The 21985-nt window shown below is 45.0% G+C and overlaps 1 protein-coding gene across 1 annotated transcript in view; it reads right to left on the minus strand.

Annotated features, from left to right (window-relative positions):
• Positions 1 to 21985, minus strand: part of LOC119862033 (syntaxin-binding protein 4-like) — a 123205-nt gene that overhangs the window by 55296 nt on the left and 45924 nt on the right. Inside the window, 2 exon segments of the mRNA XM_038417880.2 lie at positions 170 to 239; positions 878 to 973. Coding sequence (XP_038273808.1) covers positions 170 to 239; positions 878 to 973 — 166 coding nt within the window.

Genomic DNA, 21985 nt, shown 5'->3' on the forward strand with positions numbered 1-21985 from the left:
AGGCTGGCCTAGGAAAGGAGTGCTAGATGGATAGCACTGGAACCAGAAGCCCACTGTTTATGTACAAAACATGGACAGCAGCAACACTGCAATGTTCTTCATGACAACTGTTCCCCAACACATGTTACAGGAATTCAAAGACTGAAATGAATGCATTTGGATATGGTACCTCTCACTCGTGACTCCAATCAAAGAATCTCCATTGACCTCCAAGATCTGGTCTCCTGGCTGCAGGCGTCCTAAACAAAGAAACCGGGAGACACTGAATGGATAGTTAATCTTTCCTGTACTATGCTTTAATTCCCTGGAAGGCATAAAGGCAAATCACAAAATGCAGAAGGTTTTGGGGGGGGTATCTAGAATTGTTCTTGTATCTGGAGATGCTAGTGATTATATGTCTTAGATTAGTTTGGATTGTTAGATTATTGGTCAACTGATCAAAAGACACAATTCTGTTTGGATGGTTTGGGTTCAAAGGGGCCAAATCCTGAGAATTCTATCCAGTTCCCACTACCTCCTTACTCAGGAGAAACTCACTGGATGTTTGCCTGAGCAAAGAGTGAGCAAAATCGAGCAAGTGTCTCAGGAGGTCTTTGTGGACTGGAGACAACATATAACATGAGATCTAATTTTAAAAGCAGAATCCTAAAATGAGAGAATCTGCTGTGTAGCATGGATATGTCTCCGTGCAGGGGGTGGAGTGATCACCTAAACACCTTAGAAACAAGAGAGCAGGTTTGACCTTAGACATGAAAATAGTTTGCCAGAAGATCTAGAAGCAGGTTTAGGAAGAAGCATCAGAAACAGGATCAGTATAAGTACTTGATGTGAACCAATATAATATCACTACTCAATTTCCCATGGCTTTCTAACTCACCATCAGCATAAGCCACGCCCCCTGGTAGGATCCTCTTTACATAAACTCCATATTCTTCTCTTGTCAACTCTTTGGTGCCACCAATTACCTTAATTCCTAGGAAGAAAAGTCACTCAATTATACAGCAGCTAGCACCAGGCATAACTTCCACAGGAGAGCGCTACAGTGGGGGTCATGGAGAGTGACAGCTCTAACACAGCCAACCAACCATCACCCCATGTCATGAATATAATCTCCCCTTTACCCCCAGCTTGATTCCACAGATTTCACCAGGGGATGAAGACTGATTTATACACAACGCAATCCAACACAAACCCACATAAGAGGAACTAATACTTGGAATGATGTTACTTCCCCAGGGTTTGAACAACACCGATCAATGTTGGGAAAATACTGCACAAATACGGCAAACATTTGCTCAAGTATAAACAGCAAATTCACTTAGATGGCTTCATCAACAGGACGCATGTGGAAATATCTGAGGTGGAGGATGCAAGCCAACTACAGATTACTATGGCAACACCAGAGGAGGAGGAGGAAACTGGTTGCTCTGCAGGGAGGAGAGTGGCTGTGGCCACCTTGGGCAGTAGACAGTGCTCCCCCCCAACCCTGGTCCCCGTCCAGGTGGTCAAGAACCAGTGTGCTGAACTGGCAAAGAAGGTGAGGAGCAGACCTCAGTGGCCGAGGAGGAGGAGATACTTCCCAAGGTTGGGAAGCTCAAGGCCACTAAGAGGGGGAAGAGACAGGGTCCACCTGACCAAGAAGGGGAAGAGCTACCCACAGGTAAGCATAAAAAATGGCAACTTTAACAGAGGGCTAATGTTGGGAGGGTTGGTGGGGGGAAGAAATGGAAAATTACAATAAGGTCACAGGAGCAACAAGAGGGAAATCAATGGAGGAATCTGCTTAGATGTCTATACACAAATGCAAAGAGTACACCGAACAAACAGGAAGAACAGAAGTATTAGTATATAAATCTATTATACTTAATTGGCATCACAGAGACTTGGCAGGATAAATTTCATAACTGAAACAATATTGGAATAGAGGTGTATAGCTTGTTCAGGAAGGACAGGTGGGGGGAAACAGAAGGAAATGTTGCATTAGAACAAGTATATATATTATATATATATATACACACCACACACACACACACACACACACACACACACACACATATACATACACACACACACTTGTTCTGAGGACCAGAAGAAGGTGAGAGGCAGACCAGTTAAAAGTCTCTGGGTAAAGATAAAAGGGACAAAAATAGAGTGTGACAGTGTCAGGCCAGATGGCTATAGGAGAGTAATAGAAGGCAGATATATTAGCCCCAGGCTAAGTAGGTCCCTTTTCCCTGGGTAAGGTAACAGGGAAGGTTCCAGAACAATCAGGAACCTTCTGGAGACAATTAAGACAGGCTGATTAGAACACCTGCAGCCAATCAAGAAGCTACTAGAATCAATTAAGGCAGGCTAATCAGGGCACCTGGGTTTTAAAAAGGAGCTCACTTCAGTTTGCGGTGTGCGTGTGAGGAGTTGGGAGCAAGAGGCACTAGGAGATGAGAGTGAGAACGCAGACTATTGGAGGATTGATGTGTACAAGCATTATAAGACACCAGGAGGAAGGTCCTATGGTGAGGCTGAAGAAGGTGTTGGGAGGAGGCCATGGGGAAGTAGCCCAGGGAGTTGCAGCTGTCACACAGCTGTTCCAGGAGGCACTCTAGACAGCTGCATTCCACAGGGCCCTGGGCTGGAATCCGGCGTAGAGGGCGGGCCCGGGTTCCCCCCAAATCCTCTCAATTCCTGGTCAGACACAGGAGGAGTCGACCTGGACAGTGGGTTCAGAAAAACGGCCAAACTGAGGGCTGCCGTGAAGCTCCAAGGCGAGCAAATCTGCCAATAAGCGCAAGACCCACCAAGGTAGAGAAGGAACTTTGTCACAAGAGGTAGACCACTTCATGGTAGTGGTCTACTATAGACCACCAAATCAGAAAGAGGAGATGGATGAAAGACTTCTAAAACAAACACAGAAATATCCCAAACTAGATCTGGTAATAATGAGGGACTTTAGCTACCCCTACATCTGTTGGAAAAGTAATAGCAAAACACAAAATTCCAGTAAGTTCTTATTGGGAATAACTTCTTGTTTCACAAAGTGGAGGAAATAACTAGGGAGACAGCCATTTTAGACTTGATTCTGGCCAACAGTTAGGAATTGGTTACAAATCTGAAGCTGGGATGCAATCTGGGTGAAAGTGACCATGAAATGATAAATGTCATGATTTTTAGGATGGGAAGACACCAAAGTAGCAAAATAAGGAAAACTGACTTCAAAAAAGCAGACCTTAGACTCAGAGAACTGGTAGGTAAGGTCCCATGGGAAGAAATTCTATGGGACAAAGGAGTTCTGGAGAGCTGGCAGTTTCTCAATAAGGCATTATTAAAGACAAAACTACAAACTATCCAGATGTGAAGGAAAGTTAAGAAGAATAGTAATAGGCCAATATACCTGTCACTTGAAAATCAAAAAGGAATCCTACAAAAAGTGGAAACATAGACAAATTGCTAAGGAAGAGTACAAAAGAATAGCGCAAGCATATAGGGACAAAACCAGAAAGGCCAAGGCACAAAATGACTTACACTTGTCAAGGAACATAAAAGGCAATAAGAAGAGGTTCTTTAAATTCTTTAGGAGCAAGAGAAAGACAGAGGGAAGCATAGGTCCTCTTCTTACTGGGGAAAGAGAGCTAATAATGATGGTGTCAAGAAGGCTGAGAGTTAATGCCTATTTTAATGGTGACCAGATACTCAACAGAATTAATATTAACATGGGAAAAGGAATACAAGCCAAACTAGGGAAAGAACATATTAAAGAATATTAGATAAGTTAGATGTATTCAAGACAGCAGAGCCTGATGAACTAGCAATTATCCTCAAGAACTCAGAGAATGGATGAGGTCCCAGAGAACTGGTGAAGGGCAAAGTAACACCTATCTTAAAAGGGGAAACAAAGAGGCCTGCGGAATTATAGACCAGTCAGCCTAGCCTCGATACCTGGAAAGATCCTGGAACAGATTATTAAACAATCAATTTGTAAGTACCTAGAGGATAATAGAGGTATAAGGAATAGCCAGCACAGATTTATCAAGAACAAATCATGACAAACCAATTTAATTTCCTTCTTTAACTGGGTTATTGGCCTAATGGATGGGGGGTTGCAGTAGATGTGATTATCTTGATGCAAGTAAGGCTTTTGACGCAGTCCTGCATGACATTCTCATAAGCAACCTAGGGAAATGAGGTCTAGCTGAAGTTACTATAAGGTGGGTGCACAACTGGTTGAAAGACCATACTCAAAAAGTAGTTATCCATGCTTTGCTGTCAGACTGGGAGGGTGTATCGAATGAGTCCCCCAGGGATCTGTCCTGGATCTGGTACTCTTCAATATTTTCATTGATGACTTGGATAATGGAGTGGAGAGTAATGACATCAAGCTGGAAGGGGTTGCAAGCATTTTGGAGGACAGAATTAACATTCAAAAACAATCTCAACACATTAAAGAATTGGTCTGAAATCAACAAGATGAAATTCAATAAGAAACACACAACTACAACATGGGGAAGAACTGCTTAGGTGGTAGTACTGCTGAAGAGCATCTGGGGGCTACAATGGATCACCAAATCGAATACGAGTTGACAATGTGGTGGCAGTTGCAAAAAGAAGCTGATATCATTCTGAGTTGTATTAACAGGAGTGTCAAATGCAAGATACAAGAAGTAGCTGTCCCACTCCAGTTAGGCACTGATGAGGCCTCAGCTGCAGTACTGTGTCCAATTCTAGACATTAGGAAAGATGTGGATAAATCGGAGAGAGTCCAGAGGAGAGCAAAAATAATGATAACAGGTTTAGAAAACCTGCCATCAGAGGAAAAGTTAAAAAAACTGGGCATATTTAGTCCTGAGAAAGGACGGCTGAGTGGGGACCTGATAACAGTCTTCAAATACATTAAGGGCTGTTACAAAGAGAACTGTGGTCAATGGTTCTTCATGTCCACTGAAGGTAGGACAAGAAGTAATGGGCTTAATCTGCAACAAGGGAGTTTTGGTTAGATATCTGGAAAAACTTTAAGGCTAATTAAGCACCGGAACAGGCTTCCAACTAAGGGCGGTTGTGGAATTCAGTCACTGGAGGTTTTAAGAACAGGCTGGACAAACACCTCTCAGGGAGGGTCTAGGTTTACCTTGTTCCTGCCTCAGCACATGGGGGCAGAACTTCACCTCTCGAGTTCCTTTCAGCCCTTCTTTTCTATGATTCTATGGCATCACCATCCCTTTCATTCGCTTCCCCAGCCAAAACAGCGCGGAACAATGTCGGTTTGTAGACATGCTTGGGGAAAGGGAATGCCTTGCAGCCATGTAGTCTGCACGGCTGAAAAGTTGGTGGGCCCATCTTGTAAAGTGACTGGATTTGGAAGTCATGCTGTGGGGAGCAGAAACAATAGTATGTGACCTTGGTGCCCAATGGCACAGCATGAACCACAACCAGTAAATAGTGCACATGCAAATCAGTCGCCACGGAGTAGAGTATCCAAGGAATTACTCCAGAGACCTCCCCATCAAATCATTTCAACTAGACAAATTCAGCCAAATCAAATTCTGCTGATGGATAAATCCCTAACACCCAGCTCCAATGTCTCTGACCAGATTACGAGGGCTGCATTACTGTGGACAGCTGTATCTCCAGCCCCTAAGAGAGAGATCTTCAACTCTTCCCACAACTAAAGTTTCCAGTCAAGCACTAGACTTAACACAGGGAACAGAAATGTCACTGCTAATATATGCTGTTCGGCACATGTTGCATGGTACCCTCTAGTGGCGGAGTCACAGAGGGTTAGGAAGCTACCACTTCCTCCAGAGATAAAACCCTTTGGCAGAAGCAGTAGAGGCTCCAGCTTTTAGAGGAAGCCTTTGTGACTTGGGCAGAGCAGATCAGAGATAGGAGCCACAATGCTTAGTCCATGAGCATTTCACAACCCTGAACAACAGTGCCACAGAAGAATCCTAGATTTTCATTTGAAAAGATGGGCACCTTCATTTAGGACTCTAGCAATATTAACTGATTAAAGCTGGTGTCCTGGCAGTGCCACGGAGAACTCCAAGGCAGGGGGGTTCCATAGAGCAGCACCCTAATAATTGCATCTAGCACGTTTCTTTCCTCATTGCACCAACCTGTGTATGCCAGCTAAGATCACATGACCAAAAGCAAGTCTTGGTGCCAACTGAGCTTTCAGTGGCATGAACTTCCTCAGTAAGTTCCTCCAGACCACCATGGGAATTGCTTGGTGGGGAAGGGATCCACTTGGCTTCCAGCCCCTTTATTCCATTGGAGTTGTACACAGGAGCAAGACCATAGCCCAGAATTGGGACCAAACATTCCTATGTTGCATTCAAGAGATTTCTGTGAATGAAGAGCAGAGTAAGAGCATCCCCTGCTTTGATGCTTCTTTGCTAAGGGAGTAGCAACACATTTCTGCCTCTGAATCTGGCATAGCTGATGTTATTTAATGCAGGGGTTTTTATGGTGCTTACACAAGGCAATGGCAATCTACATAAGCTGCTTGGCAGAAAAAGGCAGAAGAGACTGATTGTCGTGGGCTCATTAAATCCCGATTCTAGGGCTCTGGGCTGTGGACAGTGGGATTAAGAATGCTGGCTTTAATTAACAAATCTTCCCAGAGATCCACTGCTGATCAGATATTTGACTGCGCTGAATCCAAGGCAGGAATGGGGCTATTCAGAAGGCAAAATACATGCCAAAGAATGCTCAGTCCCACACCCCCAACATGGGATGCTGTAGCGCCACTGGAAAAACAACCTCCCAGGTCCTTTATGCCCAGTGGCTTCCTCCTTGAACAGCTCTGAAAAATCCTAATCAACAGGACAGCTTTTAGAAATCTATAGCTATTTTTACCGAGCAGCCTCTGTAGGAGATCTGTGACCTTAATGCCATGCTAAGGGATCTAGATGGAGGTTTGCAAAGCCAACTAAGGGATTTAGCAACACGACTTCCTTTCATTACAATTAATGGGAGTCGTGCAGCTGAATTCCCTGGTCAGCAATGAACATCTCAACATACGGTGGCCTTGTTTAGATTTCTGAGCACACCTGCCCATTCATTCCGGATGCCCTTGACATCAAATTCCCCTCAGTAGAGCTAGACTGCAGCCATTTCACCCATCCCAGAAGACCTGCAGCCAGCAAGCCAGGCACACTGAACGTAGGAACAATTCTCCTCCTCCATCCATTAATCACCCTTAGGATTCTCACCCTTTTCCAGATGATCATGTGACGAGATGAACTGATGGCCATTGGATGGGGGCAATTCTGAACCCAGGGCAGTGGGAGTTCAAAGTCAAGGGGTTCTCACAGAGAAGGCCCTGCTAATAGTTTCTTCTTGTTTATAGTCTGAGCTCCGCCGCTGGTCTTGGCTGTGGCTTCCGAAGCAGGCAGGTGATCACAGTTTAAAACTCTGGCTTCATGGTTTAGAGCTAGAGCCAGTGAGAATTTTTTCCATATCACGATATTTGTTTGACCAGAACAAAAATCTTCGCAAAAATGTCCATTTTGATTGAAGTTTTCCTCAAAAAACTAGAAACCTTTTAGGAACATATTTAAGTTCTCAAAAATCAACATTTTTTTTTTAACTGAAAAAGTTTTTGGAAACCAACACTTTTCCCTGCTGCCAATTTTTTCCATCAAGAAAACGAAGCACATTCACAGGCATTTCTTTTTAAATGATTTTTTTCTAAAAGTTTCCCATGGAAACTAACTTGCATTTTTCAACCAGCACCTTATGCTTCATCCAGAAACCCACTGGCAGGCAGCAGGGCTCCTGGGATGCCAGGTGACGTGCCCACAGTGAGATACCTGGTCAACATGCAGGCTGCCTTTTCCAGTTCTGAATGTCTTTCAAGGTGCAACTCCTCACAGAGTGCATTGCAGTCTTGAGACAACAAAAGCATGGATGTGTCCCAAGATCCTTATGCACAGAAAATGGCCACAGCCCTCTGGCCATATGTAAAACTTAGGCAGCTGACCTCTCCCTGATCTTCTAGGGAGTCCAACCAGCCCCCTGCACTGGGAACCTGAGCAAACCCCGCCTCCATTCGTGGGTCTGGTTTCAATTGAACCTGTGATGCTTTCTCGGGTTACCCAGGACTGAGAGTCACCTGGCTACCCCCCTACCTCCAGCAAGACAGGCCTTGCTGATGCTTACCTGGGTGCCAGCTCCCTGACAATAGCAGCCTGTTACCCACCCAAACAATCTCCCCAGCCTTCACTTGACTTTGTAGTTTATCAATAAGTACACCCCAGTCCCAGCACCCCTTTGAAGTGTTCCCCCGTGATATCCAGCTCCTGGCACAAAACAAAATCCATACATGGTTTCTAGAGACAAACAACTTCAACATGCTAACTGTGACACTGCATCCCATATTTTTCATAGTGATATGATTATTATATGGTATAGCATACTTATGATGCATTTTATGCAAGATAAGTCATGTGAAGTGTCATTGGAAAAGTTATGATTTGCTGAATATGATTATCCTATTTGTATGCATGTATCATTTTTTGTACCTAAAGTTATGAATATTGACTATGTATCTGTATTTCAAATGTAGTTACACCTGGGTAATGCCTGCTAGACACGATGCTTTCAGTCTAGACAGCTGGTTGTGAAGGACCTATTCAGGTCAATGAGCCATTAGGGAGAACAATAGGAGAAGCTTCTCTCCCACCTGGTGAGCCTTCCTGAGAACACTACACATGGCCTGTGAGTGATGGCTGCTATGACTCTATAAGGACATGTGACCAGGCCACACGATGCTGGACTCCATCTTGGGACGTCAGTACTTTTTCACAGACTGGTCTGGGAATCAAGCTTTGGAACAAAGGGTTCCCGCCCTATGCAAAAGCTATACAAGGTGGGGAGTGACATCATCTGTGGTTCTTCACTTCCCACACAAGAAGACCTGAGGAACAAAGATTGAACTGGGGGAAGTGCTGGACCCAGGCTAAAGGGATTTCTAGTCTGTGTATGAAACACCTGGAGAGTCCAAGCTGTAAAGCAAGTGCAGCTTGTCCCCTAAGAATCTGCAACCTGCTTGTATTATTTCTCAGGGTGAGACTCTCCTAATTCATATCCAATCCATCTATCTAGTATATTAAGCTTAGTTTGTGTTTTTTGTTTATTTGCTAGGTAATCTGCTTTGATCTGTTTACGGGCCCTTATAATCACTTAAATTTATGAACTACAAAAGACAGATTTTGTTTTCGTTTTAGTCAAAAATCAGTGAGTTTTGACTGGCGTGCTTGGGAAAAATCTCTGTTTGGTTACCACAAGTGTGCATTGTTCTCCCCACACTGAGGGAGAGGCAGACTGGGTATTAAACCCATATACAGGGCAGGACAGTACTCCTCTGGGGTTCCAGGCTGGGAAGCTGGTGGTTAGAGAGCCTGCGTGTAACTGCAGCTGGGTGTGTCCCTACCTGTGTAAATGCTGGTGAAAGTGCCAGCTGGGGTGCTTTGCAGTTTGTCACAGCAGTACAGTGTGAGAGGGAGCCCAGGCTGGTGTGTCAGGGGGCTCAGTAGTATGCCAGTTCCGGGTGGCACCCATCACTCTAAACATCAGTCTAAAAGCTATCTTATCTCATCTACATGCCCTTTACAGTACTTCCATCCAGTGCAACTGGGGATCCCATTTTCATGAATGTAATCTCACTGCCCAATCACTTCCTCGGGTGCAGGATGAAGAGGTGTCCTTTGCCTTCTCCTTATATCCCCCAAAACTCACAATTGGTCCCCAGCATCAGGATGACCCCTAAAGTTAATTCCCTGGTGGGCTGACTTCACAGCCTCACGTTGACTCTGTATGCAAACAGGGCTTCCATTGGGTTGGCTCACAAGGCTTCATGTGAACCGAGGTGGACAAGGGAATATACATCCTTTGTCTGGCCGAAACCGGTTTGCCAAACCTGCCTTCAGCCTTCAATCTGCCTTCAGAATTTAGGAACGTATTTCCACTGTATATGTATAACTTTTTACATAGTATCTGACTGGACACAACAATATTAATGATCAGCATGATACTGGCTTTCATTAAAAATCTTCCATGACATCATTTATGGATAGATACCATGAAAGCGGGGTGTTAGGTGTAGAGAGTTTGTCAGGCCTGTTAGGAGTTATGTTACAGAGCAGTGAACCCTTTGCCAGTTGGCACCAAGAGGTTCTTAGGGTCACAGAACCTCAGACCTTAACCCATCTCACCCCGACTCTGAGCGATGGCACTGGCCACCTTGGCTGGGGTGGAGGAACTGAAAACCTAGTACTGAAACAGCAGCGTATTGAAGACACCGCAGCCCAGGTTCCCTCCCCAGCCTTCAAATGGCCTCACAAACAAGAGCAGTGGCAAAATGAAACCCACCGGACGCATGCTCCAAGGGAGGGCCCTGAGGGACAGGGAGCCATTGTCCAACACCTTCTGAGGACACTCAGCCAGAAATGAACAAAGCCGGTTGATTCCAAAGCAGCCACGGGAACCTATTGATGACTGCTGCAGCTGCATTCGTGTATTGGGGAGACGGACTGGAGCTGGGGGCTGAAGGACCACACACAGGAGCAGCAACTACTACACACTCCAGAAGTGTGCAGTGTGCGCTGCCAGCCAGTGCAGATGGGAAGCTAATAATAATATATGCCTGCAGGCTGTTATCAGTGCTTTATGAAGGGAGGGAGGGATTCATGACCCCATTTTACAAACAGAGAGCATGCGGCATGGTGAGTCAGTCAGGGATCATGCCCTTGATCTGACCCCTTAGGGTTGTGTAGTGCTCCTTGTGGACCTCCGATTCTCCCCCTCTGAACTCAGAAACCATTAAATTGTGAGATGCTGGCTGTTCCCTGAGTGTGTGTAAGTGCCTCTTTGTCCCATTCCCCCTCCCTCCCCCCAAACTCCCCTTGTGCATAAAAGAAGCCAAGGAAAGGTTCTACGGGACAGAACCTCACCAGGTATAAATTGTCATTGTTCCATGGATTTCATTTGCCCCTAATACATTGATATGTATACAATATGCCAGGGTTCCCACAACAGCAGGAAGATGCCTGACATCCTGTTAGACGCCCCTGTTTTCTGATGGGCTAGGAGAGATGGATCTGGGTTTTGTAAAAACTCATCAGTTACGGTTCAATTTTACAAAACCAAACTCAACAGCAAGGATGGTCCAGATTCGGGTCCCATTTTATCAGCTGTTTGTGCATGGATAGTCCTCTCCAGAGATGCAAGGCAACCACCCTCCCAGAACACCCACTTCCTGCCCTGCCAGCTACATGAAGTTAGCCAGCTAAAACATTTCTTTATAGCTAACCAACGAATTCCATACTTCATCACGCTACCCCGTGGCCCCACTGAGTGACATTGTCATTCTATTGATGTTACTTAGAACACCAGAGCAAGATAAAAAACTTTCTTGAAATGCTTTAATTGTCCCCCAATGTTTTAAATGTGGAAGTTTAAAATACTGACCAGTTCTCATAAAACAAGAAAAAAAATGGTGAAAATTTAATTGACAATTAAAAATTTCAACCCAACTCTAACATTACCCTGTCTTTCCTCCAGTGCGCTCATCCCTAGCATCCTATTACCCTTTGTTCCTTACATCACATCTGACTATTTGTAAACTTCCTTAAGGCAGGGATTGCATCTTTGTGTATAACACAAGCCCTAGCACGTAGAGCACCATAAAACAATCTAATCTCAAGTCCAGGGGCAGAGATATAATGTTACATATCTGGCCCATCTAGAAAAGAATCATCCTGGTTTTAGACTAGTGATAGCAGAGCTATCTTGAACCATCAGCAAAACAAAAACAGGGTAAATCGTGACCTAGCTGCCTTAGCATCTTTCTGAAGTAGGCACTTGTAAATAACACTTCTAATTAATTGGAGATTATCTGCCCTAACCCAGAGATTATTTTAAATTCCTTATCTCCTTTGCTTTGCCTGGTGAGATGGCCAAGAGTATTTTCAAAGTTCCAAGAAACCACTAGATTTAGAAAGCTACCGTGAAGAAAGTGTGCATCAGTCTGATCCGTATCGCTGTGGAGACAGAACCATGGCAGCGAAGTGCAGAGCGCCAGGGCTGGATGAATACCATGGATTTGACTCCCTGCACTGGCACACTGGGTGCAGTGTTCACACACCCTTGTGCGCAGCTGGGTACAGCTGTACTCCTGGGGAAACATGCCCTGAGGCATAGATGCCGACTTCCCGTCTTTTTTTCCCTTGGTGCTCAACCCCCGCCTCTACCCCCGGCCCCACCCCCACTGCACCCCTTCCATGAGGCCCCACCCCGCCTCTTCCCACCCCCATTCCAAATCCTTCCCCAAAGTCCCCGCCCCAACTCCACCCCCTCCCTGCCCCTATTCCAACTCCTTCCCCAAATCCCCACCCTGGTCCCACCTCTTCCCTGCCTCCTCCCCGGAGCACACCAAGTTCCCGCTCCTCCCCCACTTCCCTGAGCGTGCTAACGCTGCCAAACAGGTGTTTGGCAGCGGCCGGGTGGGAAGCGCTGGGACGTAGGCAGAGGAGTGATCCCTTCTAACCTTAGTATCTATAAGTGGGGACGTAGCACACTCAGGGGAGAGGGAGGGGATGAGGGGAACTCGGCTGCCAGTGGGTGCAGAACACCCACTAATTTTTCCCCATGGGTGCTCCAGTCCTGGAGCACCCATGGATTCAGCACCTATGCCCTGAGGGATGGCAGGAGGTGACTGGTCCACCATCATCCCCAAGACGCCCAGTGAAGAGAGAGCAGGTGGGGCTCCAGAGGAGTCCTACCATTGGAAGATGCCTAAAAAATGTGCTGAGTCTACACATCTCCTCCTCAGAGGCCACTGCTGCCCACTCTTGGAGAGACAATTGCCAGCTGTGGACCCCCTGTGGTGCGGAGGGTGCCCTACAGTACTGGCTTCACCCAGTGCTTCATTTGTAATGAAAGAGGTGCCGGGGCTCAAGCAATTTTTTTACTTTCATAACTGACGCAGCAAGCCAAAGGTGCCAGGGCTATGAACTGGCAAGCCTAGAGATGCCGGGGCTCAGCCCTGACACAAATTAAGTAGTCGCTCCACCACTTGATGGACTTTGCATTGCTAGGGGGCCCATAGATTGGGCTGTGCCTGCAGAAACTCACATGGGTCAGGGCTGAAGACAGACCAAGACTGGATTCAGAGGAAGGAAGCACCTTCAGGGCAGGGACTTTGAGGATGGAGCAACATTAAAGAAGCTCAGGATTAAATAAATACAGTGAATTAATTCCTCTCCCACACTAGCAATGGAGATCTTATGGAAGATGAATGAAATGCCTGTCTGCACAACATGCACCCTGTAGAAAGGGAGGCGATCAAGAGATCCTTTATTCTGCTGGGTCATTTTGCCCTTAGGTCGACCCGCACCTCACACTGACTTCCACAGGGGCAACAGACATGCATCCAAAGCAGCATTCGGGCCTCTGAGCGCTGCCCAGGCATAATGAAGCCACCTAAGGGCAAAAGTACACAGGTGGGAGTGTGTGTGTGCGCGCGCGCGCACGCGCACACAAAAGTTAGTTCATTTTAGGACATTGTGCCCCACTTCAATTTCTCATTAAATGTCTATGAAGGATGTGATCCTCTTGTCCTTGCACACAGTTCCCCCCACAGTCAGGGGCACTTAGGGAGCATGATTACAAAATGCTGACAAACCTCTTTGCTGAGGAAAGGGTGTGCTGATCTCTTTCTGTTTCTAATTAGTAAGAAAACTGGAAGACCTCAGTTTCTTTGATTTTTTGTTGTTACGCATTAGCAGTGTGTTGAGCACTATGCGAGACGCAGCAATGGGAGAGTGCCAGGGACATTTCTTTAATATGTGTTTTTTCTCTCTGGTCTGGGTTGGTATCGGCAGGATTCATAGAAGACATGAGTTTCCAGAAGACATCTGAATTAATAGTGCATTAGCACTGGGATAGGAAGGGCTTTTAGGCATACAGAGTAGCATGGAAGAAGGCACAACAGAGAGAAAAGCTTCAAATTCCTGTTTCTTATTTGCATTTCACAGCCTCCATTAAAGAGCTCAGCCTGCCACCTGTCTTAACCCTAACCACAGCCTGGTCACATATAGTATACCTGTTTAAAGGGACGCTGTCTGGTCATTTGGTCCAACGTTATGTTTTTTGTAAAGCCTGTTCTTACAAAACTGAAGACCAGTGCAAATATTTCTATGATTTTAAAAATGCCAGTGGAATTTTTTTGTAACCTCAACATTGCAGCATTGCGCCTGGGCTAATGCAGGGGAGCCTGAAAGTGAAATTGACTAGAAACTGAGGTGAAATTGACTAGTGTCTTCAAGTTATCCAAAGTGAGCAAAATGCAAAAACTAAAAACAAGCAGCAAGAAATATGAACTGAATATTGGAAATTCTTTCCGTTGTAATAATCTGGGAACATTTGCTCTTTAAAAGTACATCAATTTTAACTGTCTACAACAGCAGTATTGTTAACTAGCCATTGTATTGTGTCCCTCTCCATAATAGCTGTTTTTCATAAGAGCCCATCTTCCGGAGTCAAATGATTACATGAGAATCTCAGCTTTTAAACAAAAGTTTCTAGCCTTCTCAATTTGTGTAGAAAAGCTTAAAAGATGAACCCAAAAGGTTCAAAAACAAAAACAAAAGTGAATTAAAATTATTTTTGATAATCATTTTTAAGCCAGTATCATGATTGTGGGAATGGCTCGGAATTGTTCAACACTTGGGGTTGGCAATACAACACACAGAACACCAGATAAACCTCAGCCTGAAATTCACTTCCTCCCCATACTGCACAAAGCCTGAGTGAGTGGGCTTACTGCAGCAAACTCTGTGGTAGATGGGATACAGTTCCAGACTCCCTCTCTGGCTGTCGGAATAGCCAGGTGGCTAGAATAGTGCCCCTACCCGTTATAGACCACAAGGCACTTTGTCACTACTTGACGCCACATGCCACCGCTCTGTCCCAAAACCCTCTTCTATGCTGGTATATGTGCACAGCCCACCTCTTCTGTGTATAGGGGCTACAAACTGCCAAGTTCCCCCATACATACACCTGGTTCTGCTGTTGCATTCCCCCTCCTGCCTCGCAGAAAAATGGTTACGTTATGTTGACAGCCTCAGGTAGCCTTCTCCAGGACTTGCAGACCTTTCTCCTGAACATCTAAGGGGACACAATTTATTTTCTACCAAGACCAAGTGCTGTGATTAATAGGCTCTGAGAGGACAATTCTGTCTCCTCAGAGTATCTAGAGCTTTAAGGTCTCATTCTGTGCACTTAGACTTTTACTGATGATGACTCCAACAATCACCCATGCATCCACTACACTGTATCAGCTAGAAAAACAACAGGGAGAAATTATACAAAATAAGGGACAGAAATAATGTAAAATTATATATTTGCTGAGAATTACAACTATAGTGTAACACACACAGGTGTATTTGAGGACTACAGAGTCTAGCTGTTCCTCTGTTTAGGTACTGAAAGAAAAAACCTGTAATCACTCATTTCTCCTTAGTGTCCATGAATCAATTGTAATAATGGTTTAATATAGCCAGAGTATCTACAAATCCTCCTTTATCCCCAAAAATGTCATCAGAAAATCCGATCTAGTTATTAAAGTCAGTGATTACTCACAGTATTAGTCTCAGACACTTTCAAACTTTGATAGGGGAAAACACTGACTTTAACTCCAATATTGGCAAACAAAACAGCCTCCTCCCCTGACTTCCCCCAAAGTCACCCACTCCCACATGCACTCCCTCTCCACACACATACACTTAGGAATCAGAACCAAAGCAGTGCAAAGGGCCATGTCTGTTTCTCACACTTGAAAGGTCTAGTCCCTGCACACTGCCCCTAATTTGGGTACTAAGAGACTTCAGATTTTTCCACAGCAATATGCAGCTACTTCTAATGCAGCAGAAATTGCATCAGCTGCAGACTCTGAACACCCCTGGGGAAGAGTCTCCTGTTACATACAGGAACAAACCTAAAGGGCTAAATTGTGACACAGCTCAAGCCCTATTTCTATTCTTGGATAAGCATTTTACAACAATAGGATCCTTTTGCATTGGTGTGGCTTAATACTCAGGCTGTTCAACTGTTCTCCTGTATTAGTGCCCTATTTGTGGGGGCAGGTGCAAAGGATGTGGCACGCATAATGGAATGGAAATTACAGGGCTGAATGTGGCCAAGGACAAAACAGGCAGGTGGGAAACCTGACACCAAAGATGGACAAGCAAGAAACCATCTGAGTTGCTGAGGATAGTAAGTAGTTGTATGGAGGAGCTTCTGGAGAAGGGGGAGATGTCTTGGGTGACTGGCTGAGCTGGATAGTTATATATGCAGCGAGGGGAAGATAGCCACAAAGACGAAGGACTGCGGTCCTGAACTTGCCCCACTGAAATCACTGGCAAAACTCCTATTTATTATTATTATTATTACTACTACTACTACTACCACCACCATGGCAAAGACGGGTACAAAGGGCTTTACCACAGAAATCAGCTGAGAAACAGCAAGAGAGCGCCACTGATTTCAGAGGGAGCAGGCCCCAACAACCAGAAATGGGAGCAGGACATAACCCACATGGACATGAGGAGGGGGACAAGGCCAGGCTAGAGAGAAGTGGGTGGGGAGAAGACTGCACGCTACCCTGAACCCTAAGGAGGGAGTACTCACCCCAAGAGCTCTAAATAGAGACTGAGACTAAGTCCACTCTCATCTCTCCTCTGTCCCACCCCAGCTCCCAAGACTTCCTCTCTGCTGAACAAGGGGCCGTCCACTAGCTTAAGCCCTTGTCTGACCTGCTTGCTCATCACTGATGAAGGCTGCTCATTCGTCACTACCATACAAGTAGCCTTAGGCTGCCAGCCCACCACCACTCACCCCCAGTGCAGAGCTTATCTGGGGTCCATGCCAGCCTCTCCCCACCTATTCCACGGGCAGGGCCATGTGAAGGAATAACATTTTGATGGCTTTTGGAGGGGCATGTTCTGTGCCCTTCCGCAGCCCCAGGGCCAGAGGAGCCCCTCTCCCCGCTGCAGCGCTGGGGTCGGAGGAGTTCTGTGCCCCACCGATTACTGGGGGGCAAGCCCCTGCTTGACCCCCCCTTGTGCAAGCCCCTGACCACGGGTGTCCAGCAGGTGGAAAGGCACAGGTGTCTGTGGCAAGGAGGATGGAGTGTAACAAGAGAGAGCCAGCAAGAAGGTGGTACCCAGCACAGGAGGCAGATCCAGGACTCACTCAAAACCTAGGTCTCTCGGTCAGAATTGCATCTCCTCCTTGCCACAGTGCCCTCTAGAGGCTCCTCAATGGCTGGCCATGAAGATGGACCACCCTTTAGGGTTACATTATGTTAGATGAGATGGAAGGATTGAACAGGGAATACACCTCATTGACTAGAAGTTGAATTTTACATTGTAAGCTCTTTAGGGCAGGGACCATCTTTTTGTTCTATGTACAGCCCCTAGCACAACAGAGTCCTGGCCTGGCTACTAAGCTCTAGTGCAATACAAATAAATAATAATAATATGGGTGGGTTATTTAGGTTTCTTCTCTGAATTTTCCCCATCAGATCAGAATATCTTCTTCAAAGTCATTCCAATCCAGCAACTAAATGAGCATCAGCACTTTAAATACAGTTCCTTGCCCAAAAGGACAGCAATGAGGTGAACATGTGAATATGCATTAAGACGACTTGCATTATCCAGTCACTCACGTCTCACTCCAAGCATCTATTAATCATGTTTATCAATACAATAGCGACTAGGAAGCAACCAAGATTGGGGACTCGTTGTGTGAACATATCTATGGGGCCAATATGGTGGTAAAAATCAGTATGCGAGTTCTTTGGAAGTGAGTCAGCATGTTACCGCAATATTGACGGCTCATAGTTTAATGTCTCAGCTATTTCAGATAGAGGGGAAAAAAACACCCCCCCGAGTGTAGCAAGTTTCAGTGCTGTAAAGCGCCAGTGTAGACAGTGCGCTCCCAGCACTGGTAACTATGCCCCTTGTGGAGGTGTTTTTTTTAAGAGCATGGGGAGAGCTCTCTCCCAGCGCTCTGCCATGACTACACAAGCCACATTAAAGCGCTGCCGGGGCAGCGCTTTAGCGTTGCCAGTGTAGACTAGCCCTAAGAAACCCACTACCACAGGGGTCTCCAAACTTTATGAGATGAGGGCCATATTAGGTTTTTGAAGGGGCTTCACAGGCCGAAGCGACTGTGAAAGAAATTAAATATATGCAAATATATGCAAAATATATGCAAAAACGTTAAAAAACCAAACCTATTCTATTGTGTCAGTGTTGCATTAAATTCTAAATCAGGTATAAAAGCTAATCAATGCAGGTACTGTGAAATCACACAAAATATTTGTCAATATATTAAAAATCATTTCACATTATTTTTTATTTCTAAAAACTCACACATTTGTATCATACAGATACACTGGCTCCCAGAGGCACTCGCCTCTCTGCACAGCTCAGCTGTGCTGCCGCCCCGCATGAGCTGCGGCTGGCGGCCCCTCTCCCTGCCTGCTCTACATGCCTACTCAGCTGTTCGCTTCTCCCCTGTTGGTTGGAGGGCCGGACAAATGGAAGTCCCGGGCCGGATCTGGCCTGCGGCTGTAGTTTGGAGACCCCTGCACTACCACAATACCAAATCAGGAGTAAGCCATTAATAGAGGGCCACTTGCTCCAGGTTCTCGTCCAAGCAGAAGACACTCAGGTTCTACGCATGCACAGGACTGAGTGGGGGTGAGTATCCACAACCACCACACACTATTTTGGCCAGTTAAGAGCAGGAAAATGCCAATTGAAGCTTTTCACATGATGGGTTAAAAGGAGAGAGAGAGAACCACCACAATGGCACCAAACTGAGAACTCGCTCTCCAGAGCGAGGAGAATTTTGTTAGCTAGTGATGTGTAAAGATTTGCTCACTTGATTTCAAGGCACTGCGCCAACTCTGGTGATTTTATCACCAATCTCATGATATTTGGTGATTTTCTTAATGCCCCAACTCCTGGATTCAAGTGATTGCAAAAAAAAAAAAACCAAACCCTCAGTTTTCCTTTAAAACAACAGTAAATATCTAGTCCTTGTGGTTGCAGAGGGAATCTTGAGAATGTGAAGCAATTGAACCCTATTGTTCCGAAACCAGAAGATAAACCTATCCTGATGTTTACTATTATTTAAATCATGATTTTTAGGCCAATCTCCTGATTTGGGGGGCTTGACTCATGATTTTTGAATGCTTGTGGTTGGCAATAGTGACAATATAATCATTCATGTGCATAAAGTTAAGTATGCTCATAAATCTTTGCAAGATCAGGGCTTAAGTTATACGCTTATGCAAACAGGTGTTTATAAGGAACTGATGTTAAAACCTTAAAGGGATACAGTCAATTTAAAAATCATAAATTGTGAACAAATGTTTCTTTGACCTAGAGCGTGTTACTAATAACAGCTTCTAGAAGGAAAAGAATTTTTAAATTCTTGTTTACACATCACTGTATATGGGCTTAGTCAATTTTGCATTTCCTTGGATTGAACAAAGATAGTCAATGACAATCATTTCCCTTTTATTTACTATCCATTTCACTTTCAGGTTCTTAGTGCAGGAATGTTTGGGTGTTAAATGCTAAATTAAAAGCCAATTGTGTAGATGAGAGGGAATTTTTTGTAATTCGTGGAAACATTTTTATTATCCTTTAAGGTTTTAGAAAGAGACTTATTTTAACCCAGCTCATATTTGGGACCAAAATTAAATTGACAGTGCCCCTTTAATTGTGATGGCATCAGTGTCACAGTATAATGCTTATTAAGTCATACTTAGGGCCTGATAATCTAGCCTATTTTGGATCTCTTTAATCTTTCTTTCTGGCAAAGATCCTGGATTTGGTATGGGTATCATCAATTGTTTCTCTTTCACAGAGTAAAAGTTTATGGTGGAAATTCCAGGTCAGGGTAGAGCTTAGAATGACACAGACAGCATTTGTGTGAGGATATATATTAGGGTATATTTCAAAATTCAGACCCTGGAGTTGCTCTTTTGCACAAACCCTGTTCCCTCTTGTGCCATTTGAAAAAATCCTCAGGCCTATAATCTCATAGTGCCCCTGGATCTCCATCTCCACTATGGGTCAAGGGGTCCCTGGATAAGCTGTTTGTTTAGTCTAGTGGTCATGATCCCCAGTGGCTTTCAGTGACGCTCAACAACTAGGTGCCAAATAGACACTCAAGTCTATTGGATCAGGCACCAAACAAACAACAGACTTGCTTTCAAGCCCCTGCCTTGCACATTTGCTATGTGTCCTTGGGCAAAGTCAGTCATTGTGCTCCAGTTCCCCAGGTTGTAAAACAGAGGTGGGCATGGGTACCCAGCTTTGTAGATGAACTGTACTATGTAAGGGCTAACTATTATTGTTGCCCAGGTTGCAATCTGTTGCTCAAAGTTGAGTGCTTTCCACCTGTTAATGCATTCCTCAGTCTTCCATCCCAGGTACGAAACCTTAGGATTTGTGACCTTTATCCCTGTTCTTAGACACTGTGGAGCAGACTCCTGTTCCAAGCCTAAGCTGACAATGTTCAGTTATTTTTCCTCTTACTCCCTCTGTTACACTTGCAGTTTCTGGTTTCTTTTCAATCTGGGTCAGGGACAGGTGGCAGGTGAACCACACTCAGCTCAGTTCTAAGATGATGAGGTGAGGATGACTGGACCTCAGCTTTTCTGAGAAATGATGCTCATCCCACAACAGAACAGGAAGAAAAGCTGAAGGACTGCACTGGAAACTGAATCACCAGACTCCAGTACTGCCAGCTGCATCATATTGCAACACTTTACAAAGGCCTCTCGCCCCTTCTTAGGTAGAGTTTGGTGGAGAGATACAGTTTTAGAACATGATATAGCAACATATGGATGGAGTATATAATTTAAGGACATGTGAAAGGCTAATGCATGCTAGACAATCTACTGAGCTTCTATATACTGACCTAGCTAGTGCATTCCCAGAGCTGCAATCCCAGCAACTGAACCAAGTTTGTTCATCTATGGAGCTGAAATTTCCGAGCCACTGGATAATGGAAATGCTTTGAGCTCCCAGTCATTGCACAGGTTAGCCCATCTACAGAGTGGAAGCTCCATAGAAGCAGCGCTATTCCTTCTGTGGAGATGACATCACAACTGTCAACCAACTCATTCAGACGGCTGCAAATAGACAGCTACCAAACAGCCGTGCACTAGTTTCTCAGGAGAGCTGAAATTCCACTTACTAGTTCATCTGCTGAGCTGAAATTCTTAGCACCTCTTTCTCTTTGTCTATGATTGTTGAAGAATCCCACTGATTACCCCGCATCATGAATTCAGATGGATTTGTCATTTCATTTCTTTTTTTTAAAGTATGCACTGTACAGAACATCACGTGTGACTCTGGCTCTCACCCTCCATGATAAGGATTTGCAGCTGCTCTGGGCTGTAAAGTAGTTCTACTTTATGCTAGTGGCCAACTTTGGCCCCCACCCCACTCCTTAGGCCGCATCTTCTGTGCTGTGCTGGTAACACTGCACACAAACCTAGCCAAAAACTTCATGCTTTTAAAAACTAAAATATGGGTCAGATCCTCAGCTGGTGCAAATTACCATAAATTGACTCAAAGGGCTGGCTGAAAGTTTTCCATGGGAGCTGTTTTGCAACAGGAAATTGGATTTTTGACTAAAAATTTTCATTAAAAAGTGCCAATTTCTATTTTGGGGGATTTTTTAGTTGTCAAAACACAGAACTGAAAACTGGCCAAAAGCCAAAATATTTTGATTCTGAAATGCCATAGTGGTGCCTCACAGGAATTATAGTTCCAGTGACTCATGCTCCCATTCTCTCCCACAGGCCAGGCTCCTCAGCCAGATTTCATCTGTCAGGTTGTGCCACGGCCACAATGCACTGCCTCCTCTCACCAAGAGGTGCATGGTGCATCATGAGAGACAT

Source organism: Dermochelys coriacea, chromosome 10, assembly GCF_009764565.3.
Source record: "Dermochelys coriacea isolate rDerCor1 chromosome 10, rDerCor1.pri.v4, whole genome shotgun sequence".
NCBI lineage: Eukaryota > Metazoa > Chordata > Testudines > Dermochelyidae > Dermochelys > Dermochelys coriacea.